General features: G+C 39.2%; 1 protein-coding gene across 1 annotated transcript in view; it reads right to left on the bottom strand.

Moving 5' to 3' along the window:
* Positions 1 to 17,768, bottom strand: part of LOC138737549 (cGMP-dependent protein kinase 2) — a 59,873-nt gene that overhangs the window by 36,733 nt on the left and 5,372 nt on the right. The window contains exons 5-9 of the mRNA XM_069888223.1: positions 13,406 to 13,469; positions 9,901 to 9,978; positions 9,027 to 9,121; positions 5,686 to 5,754; positions 2,378 to 2,480 (exon numbers count right to left, since the gene is read on the bottom strand). Of these exons, the coding sequence (XP_069744324.1) occupies positions 2,378 to 2,480; positions 5,686 to 5,754; positions 9,027 to 9,121; positions 9,901 to 9,978; positions 13,406 to 13,469 (409 nt within the window). The remainder of the gene's footprint in view (positions 1 to 2,377; positions 2,481 to 5,685; positions 5,755 to 9,026; positions 9,122 to 9,900; positions 9,979 to 13,405; positions 13,470 to 17,768) is intronic.

The following is a 17,768-nucleotide window of genomic DNA, read 5'->3' as shown; positions in this document are numbered from 1 at the left end:
CTTCTCTCTGATGGCACCGTTCCCTATGGATGTTCTCAGTGGTGGGGAGTGTTACGACCCCAAAGGACCCCAAAACCCAGCAGCAATAGACATTCACCATGACAAGTAGTTACTTAAAACAAAAGTTGTTTTTAATTATCTTTAAACATGTAAACAGAATCAAACTTTAACTTAACTAACCCAACTTAACCCACTTCTAATTCTAAGTGCACGTGTATGTAATGTGTGTGTAAATTTAAGAAAATTTCTTTGGTTCACAATTCAATCTCACTTCTCATTCTTCCAAGTTCACTGGTTGTAGGCAATTCTTTTACTGTGCACAGAATTTAACATGTATAAAGTTCACCAGGCTTTGGTGCTCGAAAGGTAAATGTTTACCACTCAGGAAGGTTCTTGTAGGTTTGCAGAGAGAGATTTGTTGTTCCAGGATTTCAACAACTGAGGTACCTCCATTAGTCACCTCAATGACTTGCTGATGAAACCTGTCCCACCAGGGTTCTCCAGATGATAACCTCTTTCTTTCAGGCTCCTACAGAGTTCCTTTCTGTTCCACTTATTCTAAGAGAAACATTAGACAGATAGCACTTCCAGCCATCCGCTGCTCTAGAACTTCTGTTTCAGTCCCAACAAGCTTTTCCTGCTTGTTTCAGCTGTGACTGTTGTCTCTCTCTCTCTCTCTCTCTCTCCATTTGATATTTCAACTGCCACTCACATGTCCTTCTCCCTCTCTCTTGCAAATCCCCCTCCTTCTCCAGAAAACAATAGGAGTTAGTCTTCTGCTCCCATCTGTTGTTTTTAGGTAAACAAGAACCCAGGAGTGACCTTTCTGTGTACTTTGTCAAAACTCTTGCAAAGAGCGTTCAACAGCCAGTATATCTCCAGTCCATTAATTTCATGACATAATTTTAATTAGCACCTACTTGTGAAATGTGCATAGCATTCTCCATAGCTTCTGTAAAGTCACTGAATATGAATTCTTCAGTATTTCAAATAAGATCTGTTTTAAAGTGTGTAACCTACTCTCATTTTACCAATTTGCCTCCCAAATACATCTACAAATATTACATCACAGGAGGTTTTACCTGAGGTGTCCTGAGCTGTGCCCACTACCTTTTGCAGAGCAAGTTAGATTTAGATTATAGTAATGGTTCTAAATGCAGGATCCAGGAGTCCTGATCTTGAGTTTGGGTCTCTCATTCCATTATTAAATATCTACTTTCTAACAATACCACAAACCTGGATTTGGGCTTCATTGAAGGAGGTGTGGAAAAAAAAATCAATGAAAAGTAATTGTAATGGAGCACTGAAGCAACCTTGAAGAAATCTTTAGTACTTTCAAGTTGCAGTGATCTCCTAATCTGACACTAGAAGGAAGTCGAGATGCCCTGAAGTGTCATTTTCACTGCATTCTTGCCTTTGGCAGCTCGAGCAGTGTGACTAATGTGAAATATCAAACGTCTGGCATTTGGGACTGCTATTCCTTTTTTCTGTGTTTAAGATCTGTGATCAGATTGGAAATGATGCTAATGACTGCAGAACATTTGATGAATGTGTGGGAGAAGTGAAGTTCAGTGACTGATAATTATTAAATTCAGTTTGGAAATTGGATAAGTAAAAAATCAGCAAACTGTTTAGCATTTTATGTGTAACCTCTAAGACTAGCAAATAAGAACTAAAGGATTGATTTTTGAAAGACAGCAATAACTTCACTGATTGAATTTCTGCTTTATGATTCCTGAGTAATTTTGAACTGTAAAGTATCGCCCAGTGCCTGCGAAAGAGATGAACTTAAACAACTCAAGATTAATTACAAAGGAATGATTACAAAGAGCAATCATTGGAATTAGTTCAAATGGGTTATGGTTTGGAAATGTTCTTCAGAATTTGCATATGGTGAGGATTAATTATTCATACATTCATAATTAAAATAATACTGCAGAACTCAATCAATTCAACTCATATTTCCAGGAACAAAGATATGCTGAAGGAAAGACAAGGAGACCAATGACCCCAGATGCTGGAACCTGGAACATTGTGAGGACTATTATTTGATCCTTAGAAGCTGCCTTCCCATAAACACGTCACATGGTGCTGAGAATACTTGCACTCAGATGGACAGGAGAGAGAAGGTATGGCTAAGGAGAAATAAAACACTTAAAGGTTTAAGGGATGTAAGGCCATGGGACAATTCACAATAAACTCAACATTGCAATACAATTTGCATCAAGTTACTAAAGGGGAACAAAATCTTCTGACTTAGGTGGGAGATCTACTCTGTTTGTATACATTAACAAAGTGAGACAGTAACACCAAGCAGAAAGTAACCCAAACTGGATTAATGATTTAATTACAAATGATAAGCCCATTTGGAAGGTACTGACATTGCACTTCTGTTCTCATCGCTGCGGGAGAGTTGTTCAACGTACTCTTTCAGGTAGGTCTGTAACTCCTCATATGTGCCAACCATCTGGTTAAAGATGCTGGAGACATATTTAAAAATGCAGTTAGATGAATACAATATCATTTAAAAAAAACTGTAGGCACATCATTCATGAGAAGATTGGGGGTGTGGGGGGTGATGGATGTGGAGGACTAGACTAGAGGGAAAGGATCAAAGAAGAGAGAGAAGAAGTGATGAGACAAGGGAGAGAAAGCATAGAAGTGGGGATGGTGGGGGAAAGAGTCATACGTTAAGTACTAAATATAATTATAGATATAATTTTTGATATACAGTTAAAAACCCCTGGTATCCTTCACCTACAGGGATTGGTAGATGGCAGATAAGCAAGTTTTCTGGTTGTTTGAGACTGCGTGTTATGTGAATGGAGAACTAATTTTAAACTACTATATTTTTTACCAATTTATTTTCCGCGTTTTTTTTACCTGTTGCTTGAAATCCAGATAACAGATTTTACAGTATACTTGTTGAATTAGAACAAAGTTAAAATACAATGCTGTAGAAACTCAGCTGGTCAAACAGTGTACTTTATGTAGCAAAGTTAAAGATACATAATGAACATTTCGGGCTTGAGCCCTTCATCAAAGTATATTTTGATGCCTTAAACCTGATGAAGGGCTTTGCTGTATAAAGTAGGTTCGCTGTTTGACCTGCTGAGTTTCTCCAGCATTTGTGTTTTTACTTCAACCACAGTGTCTGTAGACTTTTGTGTTAAATTTGATTTCAGAAAACTAGTTTGAAATGCATGTTTTATTTTCATTCAATGTTTAACACAGATTTCTATGTATTTATGTTTAGTAATTTTATTGGACTCAAATCCTGCATCGTTGTCATTCAAGCTTAATTTCAGTTAATGAACAAAGTGGTTAGTTCTTAGATAGGTCAGGATCACTCAGCAGCATCTCCAGTCACTATTGAAAGCCCATAGGTCAGACCACTCAGGCTGCTGAACCAAGCATCCCCAGTACTGGAGGCACTCTGAAACCACAGACCTCAGATCTCCAAGTGTCATTTTCAACCTACCGGCTTTGGTATCATTCGATCATTGACTCTTGGCTCATTCCATCCAATTCATAAATGTGAATTTTGGATAATTAATACATTTACACTTAATCACTGTTGTATTTACCACGAGAGTAAACCTTTTTGAAATGAAGCGTTAGTGCTTCTTGTAAAGCAAAGAGGTTACGGAGAGCAATGTTTTGAGCAGATGGTGAGGAATTGGTTCCACCACCAAAGTAACAGGAAACACTGGACACAGGTTTAAAATAATTGTCCAAGGAATTCCAGAGAAGAGGCAGTTTTATTTTTCTTGTGTTGCCTGAAAGTGCCAAGGAAACAGATTCAACAGTAATTATCAAAAGAGAATGTGAGATATTGGAAGATAAAATTCTTTCAAGGTGCAGGGGTCTTGAACAGAGAAGAACATGGAGAGTTCTTTCAAGGGGCAGTACTAAACCATGGGCTGAATGATAGCTTCTGCAGTGTATCATTGGTAGCGAGAAGGAATAGCTAACTCTACCTGCATTGATAGGGATTTGCAGGTGGTCAGGTGCCTGTATGGTCCCCAGTTCCAGATATTGACCTAAATTGCAGTACAGTAAAACCCCTGGTATCTGGCACCTACAAGGATTGATTGATGCTGAATAAGTGAATTTTCCGGATGCTTGAGACTGTGTGTTGTGTAAATGGAAAACTAACAGAGAGGCAGGTCAATTTTAAACTTCCATAGTTTTTAACCATTTCTTTCCTCCAATTTCTTTGCTGTTGCTTGAGGCTGCCAGTTGCTTGAATTTCGGTTAACATGGATTTTACTGTATCCCAGGTTTCTTGGTTACATGAAGACACCCTGAGGGATAGGGGCAGGGGGAGATGGAGGGGAGGAGGAAGTGTCTAACCTCCCATTTTTTTGATGTCCACCAAGTTATAGCATTCACAATACTGTTCCTCACATCCTAAGGTTTTGTAAATAGAGGTATACTACACTTTATGAAACTAGAGTTTATGGAAACTTTCGTAAGATGAAATGGCATTCAGCAAAGAAGTGATTACCATTGATTTCTCTGGGAAATTTTTTTGAGCATTCCCAGACCCAAAAAATATCCCCAGACCCAAATCATACATAATTCCATTGAAATTCCTCCTCAATTGAATTATAATTGAATTAAAATATATCCCTTTGAAAAGGTTAAAATTATATTTGATTGCCTGGAAGTGTAAATTAGAATTATGTCTTTTAATGTTAAGAATTGTACCGAACAGTGACAGGTAATGGAGAGGAAAGGGAAAGAGAGCAGAAGTACTGCTTAAAGAGGGACAGAGTGGAATCTAATGTTGGATTACAGGGCACAGTGTTAATTGGTGAATTATAAAATTATGACAGTCTGGGCAAGAAGACAAGGAAGTTGTGTCTCATTTGGACTGTTAGTGGAATGAGGTTGAGTCATTAGCCCTTTTTATACTGAAAAACCACATTATTGCCATATACTCAACCAGTCTCTAGAAGCCAGCTTGCTTGTTCATAAAGAATGAGAAAAGCCAGCTCTGTGAGTCCACCGCTGAGACTACCTATCTTGGCGAATCGAAGCTGGGTAAGTCTAGACCCCCCCTCACAATCTGCCTTCGATGTTTTCACACAGTGGTTGAAAGGCAGATAAAACCTGGCTTTAAAGCGCTGTGTAAAAGGGCCTAGTAGTGAGTATATGCAGGGTTCACTCAGAGCAGAGAGGGTTAGAGAAGTCAGCGTTTACCCTGATATCAGATGAACATTTAGTTTGTGGCAGCATGGTTACCACAACACTATTACAGCACTACTGACCCGGGTTCAAATCTGGCACTGTCCATAACAAATTTGTACATTCTCCCGTATCTGCAGGGGATTCCTCCAGGTGCTCCAGTTTTCTTCCACATTCCAAAGACGTATGGGGTTAGTAAATTAATTGGTCACATGGGTGTATTTTGGCAGCGCAGTTCATGGACAGGAAGGGCTTGTAACTGTTCTATATCTCTACTTTAAATTTAAAAATTAAATAATACTATTATCTTTCAAACTTGAGTCATGATATTTCTCCATGTTTTTTTTGCCTTTTTGTCCTTTTTTTAAAATCCATCTGCACGGCTGATCATAATTCAAGTATTTGTAAAATGTATTATTCCTTTCAAAGTGAGATAACACTCAGTACCCCTTCACATACAGGATGGAAGTTCATTTCACAGGCAGGACTTACTCACGATCTATCACCAGGCACTGGGTATCATCATCATCTGCAATTATGTTTGCCGAACGAAGATCCTCACTGTGCAAAGAGAGAAAAAAGTGATCAGGTTAGGGCTCTTTGATCTGTTCAATCTCATTCAGGATGAATTTTTCCATTGAAACAAGCTCATTGAATTTCTGACCAATAGAATTTATTTGTATATTATTTCACACATTTATCATCAAAGCAGTTAGAAAAATGGTAGCAATGCAGTCTTGGCACATCTTACTCTGTGAACACTGTAAAAATCCCTGGTATCCGGCACCTATGTGGACCGGTAGATGATGGAAAAATTAATTTTGCGATTGCGTGAGAGTGATTGGTGAACTAACCGCAGGTTGTGCCAATTTTAAACTTATGTATTTTTTTTTAACCTATTAATTTTTTTGCCGGTTGCTTGAATTTACCGGGGATTTTACTGTATACTCAAGCTCCATCCAAACTCTTTCCTTACCCCTGTGCTTTGCAAGGATATTTCTGATATAAAGCCAGTGCAGATGAACATATGAATTCAGAGATGCTACAGAGTTCTGTGTTGTGTATTCACCTATGTGTTATGTTAAAATGTGACAGTTTGCCTCAGAGAGCCAAGGTGAAGGTAAACTGCTGAGAGAGTGGGAGACGGACTGAGCATGTGCAGAAAATGATATAAAAATTTCTGGACTTGGATGATAAACCACCACTGGGGGTGCTGTGGAATGGAAGATGGCCCAGAACATGAGTCATGGTCTGGAGGACAGTTTAGAATGATGGGATTTCAAAAAGGATGAACATTCCGAAGGCAGCCAGAAGGACACAGACCAAGCCATTGTTCTTCTCTCTACAAGCAACACAAGACAACTTCGAATTTTGTGCTTTTTCTCTCTCTCTCTCAAAGATCTTTTGGCTTCGGTTTACCAAACAAACTTGAATTTTGTTTCTGATCTTTGCTTTGGTTGAGATCGAAGTTTTGTGAGTCTTGTGTGTTTTGTGTCTAAGTTTTTCTGTGGGCTGGTTGGAAATATAACTTAGACTTTAATTATATATGTTATATTTATGCTGGGGAATTTATTAGTTTTACAGTGACCATTGTTATAAAAGGGGGGATTTTGAATTAAAGTTTGAAGGTGAAATTTTTTGTTAATAAAGTAATTATTCATCTTTACCCCTGTCTGATATGCCTTCTTTGTGGTTGCTGCTTTGATATTGTAACATAATTTGGGGGAATCATCTGGGATCAAACCAATTTGGAAGCTTTAGGGGCGATTGATTTGTGCTTAGTTATCAGTTGTCTGAATTTGACTCAACCTCCAGCTTGAAATTAAAAATAAATGGTGAGTCACCAGCTGAAAAACCAGCAACTATGAATATTGACTAGTTCATAGCTAACCCTTCAGTGGTTAATTTAAAAATGGCTAAAAAGTCAGAACTGATTGTTATAGTTGGCAAGTTAAAACTTTTTACAGTAAGAACTGGGATGGACGTGCCACTGTAATTTATCTGGGTTATGTGGTAGGACAGGGACAGGTGGCACCGGTTTGAGCGAATGTATTGGCTATCACTGTGTTCCCTATCCCCAGTAATAAGAAAGTTCTTCAGAGATTTCTAGGTATGATTGACTACTATCGTAGATTTTGTAAAAACTTTGTAGAAATTGCACTCCCATTAACAAAACTACTTGGAAAGAAAGAAAAATTTATCTGGTCAGATATCTGGCCATCAGCCTGTACTTGCGTCCCCTAACTTTAGCCATGGATGCCAGTGATGAAGCAGTTGGCACTGTACTGTTATAGAAGAAGGATGGTGATGAAGTAGAAAATTCTATTTCATACTTCTCGAAAAAGTTTAACGACCATCAATGAAATTATTCAACCATTGAGAAGGAGTTATTAGCGCTTGTTTTAGGATTGTAACATTTTGATGTGTATATTTGTACTGTTCAAAAACCATTAATAATATATACTGATTATAATCCATTACCTTTTCTGTCTAAAATAAAAAATAAGAACAGATGGTTATTGAATTGGAGCTTACTATTACAAGAGTATGATTTAATTATTACACACTTAAAGGGGACAGATAATGTAATAGCAGATTGTTTGTCAGGATGTTAATCTGGGTAGATATGAATCTAATCACATACTTATTGTAAAAAAAATGGAGTGTTTATTTTATTTTATTTATTTAATACCATTAATTGTTAAAAATTTGTTCTTGTGGACCAAATTATTTTTAGCGGGGAGATATTACAGAGTTCTGCGTTGTGTATTGGCCTATGTGTTGTGTGGTTTGATGTTAAAAAGTGACAGTTTGCCTTAGAGAGCTAAGGTGAAGGTGGACTGCTGAGAGAGTGGGAGATGGATTGAGCATGTGCAGAAAATGATATAAAAATTTCTGGACTTGGATGATAAACCACCACTAGGATTGCTGTGGAGTGGAAGGTGGCCCAGAGCATGAATCATGGTCTGGAGGACAATTTAAAATGTTGGGATTTTAAAAAGGATGAACATTCCAAAGGCAGCCAGAAGGATCTGGACCAAGCCAGTTGTTCCTCTCTCTACAAGCAACACAAGACAACTTCGAATTTTGTGCTTTCTCTCTCTCAAAGATCTTTTGGCTTCAGTTTACCAAACAAACTGAATCTTGTTTCTGATTTTTGCTTCGGTTGAGATCGAAGTTTTGAGTCTTGTGTGTTTTGTGTTTGTTTTGTGTCTAAGTTTTTCTGTGGGCTGGTTGGAAATATAACTTAGACTTTAATTACATATGTTATATTTAGGCCAGGGAATTTATTAGTTTTACATTGTTATAGAAATGTCCATATTAACCAGTGAGCATTGTTATGAAAGGGGGGATTTTGAATTAAAGTTTGAAGATGAATTTTTTTATTAATAAAGTAATTGTTCATGTTTACTCCTGTGTGATATGCCTTCTTTGTGGTTGCTGGTTTGATCTTGTAACAAAGGAAAGATAGGCCACAGCCCGTGAGCATACTCAAAGATTTGGGAAACTCTGCCTGCCTATTTCTTGGTCTCAACTCTTCCACAGGGAACTTGTTATCTCATCCATTCAGTTCCATTCACTGTGGCCAGTGCATTCTTCACATTGTAGTTATTCAAACACTGAATTTTTACACATCAGATCTAAAAAGCAGGGCATCACGGGATACAGAAAAGAGAAGAAAGCTGTGGTCTAAGTTATTTTTACCTACTCCCTTTCATTCTATGATTGTTCTGTACTGGAAATCAAGCACTCGCACTAATTAAAATATTTTGTCAAATGTTTCCTTTCCATTTGAACAATGAGATTAATTTATGCATTCCATACTGCTGTACCTTATTAACGCTTTCTCTCCAAAGTATTCTCCTGCTCTTAATTTCTTAATTTCTTGTGGTTCTTCAACTCCCTCTCTTGTCTGTGTCACACAAACCTTTTAAGGATCAATAAAACAAATTTCAATCCTTTAATATTAAAACAAGGGATAAATACAAATGCACATGAACAAAAACACCTGATTAATGTAAAAACACAATGCTGGAGAAACTCAGCAGATCAGTAATTTATATAGCATGCGTTTTTATTTCTCTGGCATTGGGTTTTTTCTTCAACTGCTTCATAAAGAACATGGAATGACCTGCTGAGTTTCTCCAGCATTATGTTTTCACTTCAACCACAGTGTTTGCAGACCTTTTCTGTTTTATCCACATCTGATTAATGGTCTGTTAACATGGCATAATTATTAGTTTTATGAAATTGAAAATTGAAAATAACACTTTTGAAATGATCATAGCACACAATTTAACAAAGTAGATTTGTTTATTTTGGTGATTGGATTGGTGAGGAATATTGACCAAGACATATCTTTGGTCTTACTTATGTCCATCTTAAAATTCACATTGAAGAATGGACCTCCAAAAATGCTGGAATCTCCCTCAGTATGGATGATGTTTCTAGAACTGGAGGTCTTAAGTTATCAGGGTAGACTGAATAGGCTATTTGATCCATTCATTTACTAATACAGAAATAACTGAGTCAAATATGCAGTCATTACTAAAAGAGCACTGTGCAATTACAGCTTCTATATCAGTAAATTGTTCAACTCAAATAATATCTTTACCAGTCTGTCAGAAAGACCCAAGGATATTACCCTTAACTGCACCACACCTTACAACAATGGAGATAAATCTACAAATGGAGGTAATCTCTTACCTTTCCTTTTGCAATAATGAAGAAGGTGCTACCTTGCTCTCCTTCACGGATGATATAATCTCCCTTATCGTAATAATCCTATCAGAGGTGGAGAGATTGCATATTACTATAAGACATTATAAAAATAATTGTAAATTCATAACAATAAATAAGCAATTGACATTATTGGGTCGATAATAAACAGATATATTTCAATATATCTGTTTATTTCCCTTGCATCCTCTGCTCAAAAAACCATCTGTATGATTACTGGTGAGGTGGAGGGTAACTTTCTGATCTACTATTCTCTAATAAAGAATCTGTTCTGCAAAAATACACCTACATATAGTCCCCACACCTGATGTATCTTTTTAACAAATTAAAAGGATATGGGCTTTGTAGGCCAAGGTTACATTTAATTAGCCACACCAAACTGTTCTGAGAAGGTGGCAGAACTTGAGGCCTGGGATACAGTTCCAGGCTTTTGGTGAAAATCATGGTAAAGGAATGGAGATCACAAGATACACGAGCAGAAGTAGGCCAAATGGCCCATCAGTTCTGCTCTGCCATTTAATCATGAGCTGATCCTTATAACTCATCCCCACTCCCTGGCCTTCTTTGTGTAACCCTTGATGCCCTAATTCAGTGGTTCCCAACCTTTTTTATGCCCTGCACCCCTAAAAATGTTTAATATGTTCCTTCAGAAAAGCTTTGACTTCTTCTTGCAGTTCGAAGAAGTTAAAGCTCTCCCACATGACAGCCAGTGGACTTCCATGTAGAAAACCAAAACTGAATGCTCACTTCCAAAATCTTCACAAAGCGACTTGAAGAGGCGGTGGTTCAGAGCACGACCCCTAATCCAGTTGATGGTCTTCACAGAAGTGTCAAAGACCTTTTTAAACTTTGGAGGCAATGTTTTTGACGCCAAAGAATGTCAATGAAGAAAACAGTGGGTACCTTGCAAGTGCGGAATCTCTTGTTTCATCAGTGGAAAAAATCATGATTTATTTCCTAGCATAGCAGGGGCACCGTCGGTACACACAGAACCAATAATTTGGATATCTAAGTCTATTTCGCAAAGAAGTCCTTCACACACTGGAAGACATCTTTTCCTTTTGTGGTTGTTTTCAGATCTTCACACAACAGGAAATCTTCCATTATGACACCATCATGGACATATCTCACTAATGCGATGAGTTGACTGCAATTTGGAACATCAGTTCTTTTGTCCAACTGGAGAGAGATTTTCAAGGGACTAGGCCTGATATCTACGATAACTTGGTCCAAAATGTCCAAACTCAAATCACCAATTCGGCTCTGAATAACATTATTTGATAACAGCTCTAATTTAACCTTGTTTGAGGCTTCTTTTCCCAGAACAATTGTTGCCATTTCTAATGCACATGGTTTTATCACCTCTTCTGCAATTGTATGGGGCTTCTTGGATTTGGCTACTTGATACGCCACGTGGTACGAAGCCATCAGCAGTGGTCTGTCAGCAGATATAAAACGTAATTTTGGAAGGGTTGCTCGAGAATCAAAGCGGGCCCTTTTAGCTTTAAATGGTTCAACATCATGGCCTGCAACATCTGCTCCACCATGCCGGTTGTTGAAGTGTTCCTGCAGCTTAGATGGCTTTAAATTTGCATTTGAAAAGACAGTGTCACAAAGCATGTACTGGGGTTTTTGCAGATCCTCAATTGTTCTGGTGCAAATGAAACCAAACTGCACATCATCATCATCCCATTTCCTTTTCTTTGACATAATGAATGGTTAATTAATAATTTACATAACACAAATAAATAATAAGAAATAAAAATCGAATAGAATTCGCTACAAAACACAAAACAAGTTTGGCCCCCATTTTAAATGTCCCAATTAAAAAGAAAGTTATAGGGCGATGCCATTTAAAAGGGAACAGCGCGTTTCAACACGCTAAAATTCATAGAGAATCTCATTCTATTGAATAGAGAAAAAAGAGGACATCCCCATCTTTAATTTGGATTTTAAAAAAATCAATATTTTTATCTTGAATATTTCGGACAGCACCCTTAATATAAACAAAAAAAAACTGAAATGTTATCTTGCATCCCCAAGAGGTGCGAGCACCCCTGGTTGGGAAACCCTGCCCTAAATGAATACTACCAATTTCTGTCTTAAATACACCCAACGACCTCGCTTCCACAGGCTCACGACCCTCTGGCTACAGAAATTTATATTTAAAATATGCAATTTAAAGCAGAAATGGAGATATATATAGAGATACATATATTTCCAAGTTAGGATGGGATGTGGCTTGGTGGTTAACTTCCAGATAGTGGCGCTCTCATTCTTTTGCTGCTCGTCATTCTAATTGGTACAGGTCATGTGTTAAAATGGTAGCAAATCAGGTAAGTTTGACCTTTGCTCTTTAGAGCAAAATGGACGGTAATTGGAGGTTAACTGGGGCATTAGGGCAGCAGAGGCTTGTGGGCTGGAAGGGCCTGTAACCATGCTGTATATCTAAATTTAATATTGATGCCCCACAAGCAATATGAAACTCTAAAGAATCTTTTATCATTAGAAAAAATTCATAGAGCAGAATAGGTCCAATTTCACCCCCGATAGTAACTGGTCAATGCTGAAGCTACACTTTCAACTTTGACATCTCCGGAAATTTAAACTCAAAGAACTCTCAATAGTTTTGGTCACCTGCATGAATGACTTGCAGGAAAGCTGAGCATCCAGCTTTGAACATCTAAGTTGTGTGAAAAACCTGCTGTCTTTGTTTTATCTTCTGCATCCAGCATGAAAGGGCTTTTAATGTCAAGCAAATGTCATTATTTACAGCTTGGTTTGAGAAAGGAATTTGAATACTACTTGTAGTTCCTGTTGAATACTTGAACTAACTGATCTGTCTCAGCCACCTCTAGTGGTCCCCACACTATAGATGCTGATCTTCTTTGCTTTCTTTCCCTGCACCAAAACGTTCCCCCTCTCATTGTATTATGTTATTCCCAGAGTTTATTCATAGCTCAGCAGATCCTAGGCTTAAGTATCCCTTGTTGTGCATTGTGGTGCTATAAGTATTAAGCAGTGTCAATGGGTTGACTGTAAGCCCTGGGAATTAGTGAATAGGCTTATCTGGAGCCGAGTAAGGAGAATCTTTTGTGAACGATAAAATGCTTCCATTCATGAACCAAAACAGCAAGTCCACAATAGCTCAGAAAAAGGAGAAACTATCCCTCATCAAAAGTGAGAGGACTGACTTTGATCAGAACACTGGGAGGAGAGCCGATTATTTGTACATGTCTTGTGAGCGCTTAGCCCAAGTGGTCAATGCAACACGTTCACTTGGGGCATCTCTGAGACTGGAAAAGTTCAGTCTACCCCAACGACCTTACATTGCACTTTGTTTCTATGATCCCCTTCTTTAAAAGACCAATGAATGTGCCAATTAGAATCTGAGATTACAACTTGCCCCAATAGATATGTGTTCTGAATGTAACCCAAATATATTATTAAATGACATTCATAATATACTCACAACTTCAAGACAATCGACAATCTTGGATAATTTCTCTTCGGGCAAGTCTTTCAGGAGAGAAACACTGAATAAAAAATGTTATAAAATGGTACCATCTTATTAGTACCAATTCCACATCAACAAAGGGACCAAAGCCTCTGAATTTCTACAGGTTTGTATTTCTTTCTTTGGCTTGGCTTCGCGGACGAAGATTTATGGAGGGGGTAAATGTCCACGTCAGCTGCAGGCTCGTTTGTGGCTGACAAGTCCGAAGCGGGACAGGCAGACACGGTTGCAGCGGCTGCAGGGGAAAATTGGTGGGCTGGGGTTGGGTGTTGGGTTTTTCCTCCTTTGTCTTTTGTCAGTGAGGTGGGCTCTGCGGTCTTCTTCAAAGGAGGTTGCTGCCCGCCGAACTGTGAGGCGCCAAGATGCACGGTTTGAGGCGATATCAGCCCACTGGCGGTGGTCAATGAGGCAGGCACCAAGAGATTTCTTTAGGCAGTCCTTGTACCTCTTCTTTGGTGCACCTCTGTCACGGTGGCCAGTGGAGAGCTCGCCATAGAACACGATCTTGGGAAGGCGATGGTCCTCCGTTCTGGAGACGTGACCTACCCAGCGCAGTTGGATCTTCAGCAGCGTGGATTCGATGCTGTTGGCCTCTGCCATCTCGACTACTTCGATGTTAGGGATGAAGTCGCTCCAATGAATGATGAGGATGGAGCGGAGACAATGCTGGTGGAAGCGTTCTAGGAGCCGTAGGTGATGCCGGTAGAGGACCCATGATTCGGAGCCGAACAGGAGTGTGGGTATGACAACGGCTCTGTATACGCTTATCTTTGTGAGGTTTTTCAGTTGGTTGTTTTTCCAGACTCTTTTGTGTAGTCTTCCAAAGGCGCTATTTGCCTTGGCGAGTCTGTTGTTTATCTCGTTGTCGATCCTTGCATCAGATGAAATGGTGCAGCCGAGATAGGTAAACTGGTTGACCGTTTTGAGTTTTGTGTGCCCGATGGAGATGTGGGGGGGCTGGTAGTCATGGTGGGGAGCTGGCTGATGGAGGACCTCAGTTTTCTTCAGGCTGACTTCCAGGCCAAACATTTTGGCAGTTTCCGCAAAGCAGGACGTCAAGCGCTGAAGAGCTGGCTCTGAATGACCAAAGCCTCTGAATTTCTACAGCTTTGTATATACATGTATGAAACACGCCTATTCTCTTTTCAGCACCCTGAATGTAAAATTGACTAAGTGACACAAGAGTCATAATAAATGTTATTTATAGGAAGGAAAGAAGTGTAGAGTTTTTTTTAAATCTGGGATTGTCGCTAAGATTTGTGCTTTACGTAATATTTGTACAGCTCTGATTATCCAAAATGGTCGGGACCAGGCCTATTTCGGATAAAAAATATTTTCGGAGAACTGGTCATTTTCTTTTTTAAAACCGTCCAGTAGCAACAGCAAATCACTTGTAACAGTGTTTAAACAACAAACAACAAGGGAAGGCTTTTTAAAGCATGAACTAATGTTTAATTCTCACCAAAAAAAAACGAAGAAAATAAGATAAATCCGACACCAAAAACTCGAAATTCTACTCAGAGGTTTTTCCGAAGTTTTTTTTCAACCTGTGACATCAGTTCAGCTCAGAAAAAAATCCAGGTAACTGAGGATTTCTAATTGTTTTGGAAATCCTCATTTATCCGAAATTACGTCATTTTGCCTTCAGAATTTTTCAGATAAATGAGGATTTCTGATTTCTCTGAAATGCTCAATTATCCAAAAAAAAATTTCAGAGCCGAACTGACATCACTATGGGAGTCCAAATATTTTTCAGATATCTGAGTATTTCAGATGATCCCATTTCAGATCATCGGAGTTTTACTGCATGCATTTAATGACATGGATTAGGGCAGGAGTGAGCAATGCTTCTTTTTTAAAAAACTCATATTTCACCTTAAGTAATTCCTATGTCATAAGTGAACTGTGATTAGTAAGGGATTGCATAAGGTGGTAGGTGAGTGGAAAGAAAAGTATGAAAACCACTGTTTTAATTGTACCGAATTGACTTGTTATGTGCACAGTTTCATAACTCCAAAGGAAATGGGCCAAATGACAATTTTTCTCAAGCAAAATATTTCAGTAACAATTACCCTTCCCACCCACACACCACCTTAAGAAATTCCTGACTAATCACTGAGCATTTATGGCATAGAGATAACTTAATGTGGAATGTGTGTTTTTTTTTAAAAAAAGGCTGCCCACCCCTGAAATAGGGTGTATTGGACAAAACTTCCAAATATGAAGGTGACAAAAAACTTAGAAACTGTGAGGAGGACAGGAATAGACTGTAAGAAGATAAAGGCAAGCAAGAAGAATGGTGGACACATGACAGATGAAACTCAACACAGAAAATTCCATGCAGGACATCCATTTAGTATGGACGACAAACAAATGAATGTAAACAAAGAGGAACCATTCCAAAAGGGGAACAAAGACAGAAGAATTTGGGAATATACTCAGTAAATTACTGAGTAGAAAACAGGCTGAGAAAGATGTTATTTAGGATCCTGGGTTTCATTTATGAATAAATTGCCAATATATAAATAGAGTAAGGGTGAGAACAGAATCATGATGAACCTTAAAATATTAACTCAGTCACATCTTGAGTATTGTATCCATTTCTGGGATCCACGCTTTATGAAAAGCACAAGGAAGTGGGCAGAGAGGATTTACTGACTGACTATAGTGATGGTCGACAACGAGATAGTCAACAGACTCGTCAAGGCAAATAGCGCCTTTGGAAGACTACACAAAAGAGTCTGGAAAAACAATCACCTGAAAAACCTCACAAAGATTAGCGTATATAGAGCCGTTGTCATACCCACACTCCTGTTCGGCTCTGAATCATGGGTCCTCTACTGGCATCACCTACGGCTCCTAGAACGCTTCCACCAGCGTTGTCTCCACTCCATCCTCAACATTCATTGGAGCGACTTCATCCCTAACATCGAAGTACTCGAGATGGCAGAGGCCGACGGCATCGAATCCACGCTGCTGAAGATCCAACTGCGCTGGGTAGGTCACGTCTCCAGAATGGAGGACCATCACCTTCCCAAGATCGTGTTATATGGCGAGCTCTCCACTGGCCACTGTGACAGAGGTGCACCAGAGAAGAAGTACAAGGACTACCTAAAGAAATCTCTTGGTGTCTGCCACATTGACCACCGCCAATGGGCTGATATCGCCTCAAACCGTGCATCTTGGCGCCTCACAGTTCGGCAGGCAGCAACCTCCTTTGAAGAAGACCGCAGAGCCCACCTCACTGACAAAAGACAAAGGAGGAAAAACCCAACACCCAACCCCAACCAACCAATTTTCCCTTGCAACCGCTGCAACCGTGACTGTCTGTCCCGCATCGGACTTGTCAGCCATAAACGAGCCTGCAGCTGACGTGGACATTTACCCCTCCATAAATCTTCGTCTGCGAAGCCAAGCCAAAGAAGAAGATAGTGATGGTGAATTAAAGATAGGTGATTTCAATAAGCTGTTGAGAGAGGACATTGAGAGAAGAGCTTGCAGAGGAAATTAAGATCATAAAAGGTCTCAGCAGAGGAGATCATGACAAACTGTTCCCATTGACAGAAGAGTGCAATTAGTGCAACGCTATTACAGTGCCAGCGACTCAGGTTCAAATCTGGTGCTGTCTGTAAGGAGTTTATACATTCTCGTCGTGACTGCGTGGGTTTCATCTGGATGCTTTGGTTTCCTCCCGCCCTCCAAAGTATATGGGGTTGTAGTTAATTTGAGTGTAATTGGGAAGCATGGGTTTAAATGGCTAGAATCGGCTTTTGCCGGCTGTAAATAAAGAAGAAAGAGAGTCAAGAACTCTGAGCACGAAAAACAAAGGTGATTGGCAATAGAACCAAAAGTGAAAAGAGGAAAAGGTCATATTTGCAGAGAGCATTAGGATTTGGGATGAATTGCAGGGGATCAGGCGAGGTGGATTCAAAGGGGAACTGAATAAGTGACTGGATGGGGAATAATAAAACTAGGATGAGGGGTGAGGACAGGGAGTGGTATTAGCTGGATTGATCTTGCATGGATCAGGCACGTAGTACATGGGCCAAAGGACCTCCTCTGTACTCCAGCAAAGAGCAAGGGCTAATAAAACAGAAATGGGTGCCCCATTAGCTCCTGATCTTCCACCTGGATTAAATTTTCCCTCTTATTCCACTGGAAAGCATTGATGAACAGCACTTTCTTTACATTTTCCTGATCCCACATCCAACATATCACCATTCTTCAGAGAGAAATCACAGATATCAACAGCTTAGAAAACATTATGTATTTATCAATTGATGCAGCCTACATCCGCTTAGCAGTGCGATGCCTTCCA

This window comes from Narcine bancroftii, chromosome 6 (genome assembly GCF_036971445.1).
Source record: "Narcine bancroftii isolate sNarBan1 chromosome 6, sNarBan1.hap1, whole genome shotgun sequence".
In the NCBI taxonomy this organism is placed as follows: Eukaryota; Metazoa; Chordata; class Chondrichthyes; order Torpediniformes; family Narcinidae; genus Narcine; species Narcine bancroftii.
Note: the sequence above shows the minus strand (reverse complement) of the source record. Positions and strands in the feature narration are given on the sequence as shown.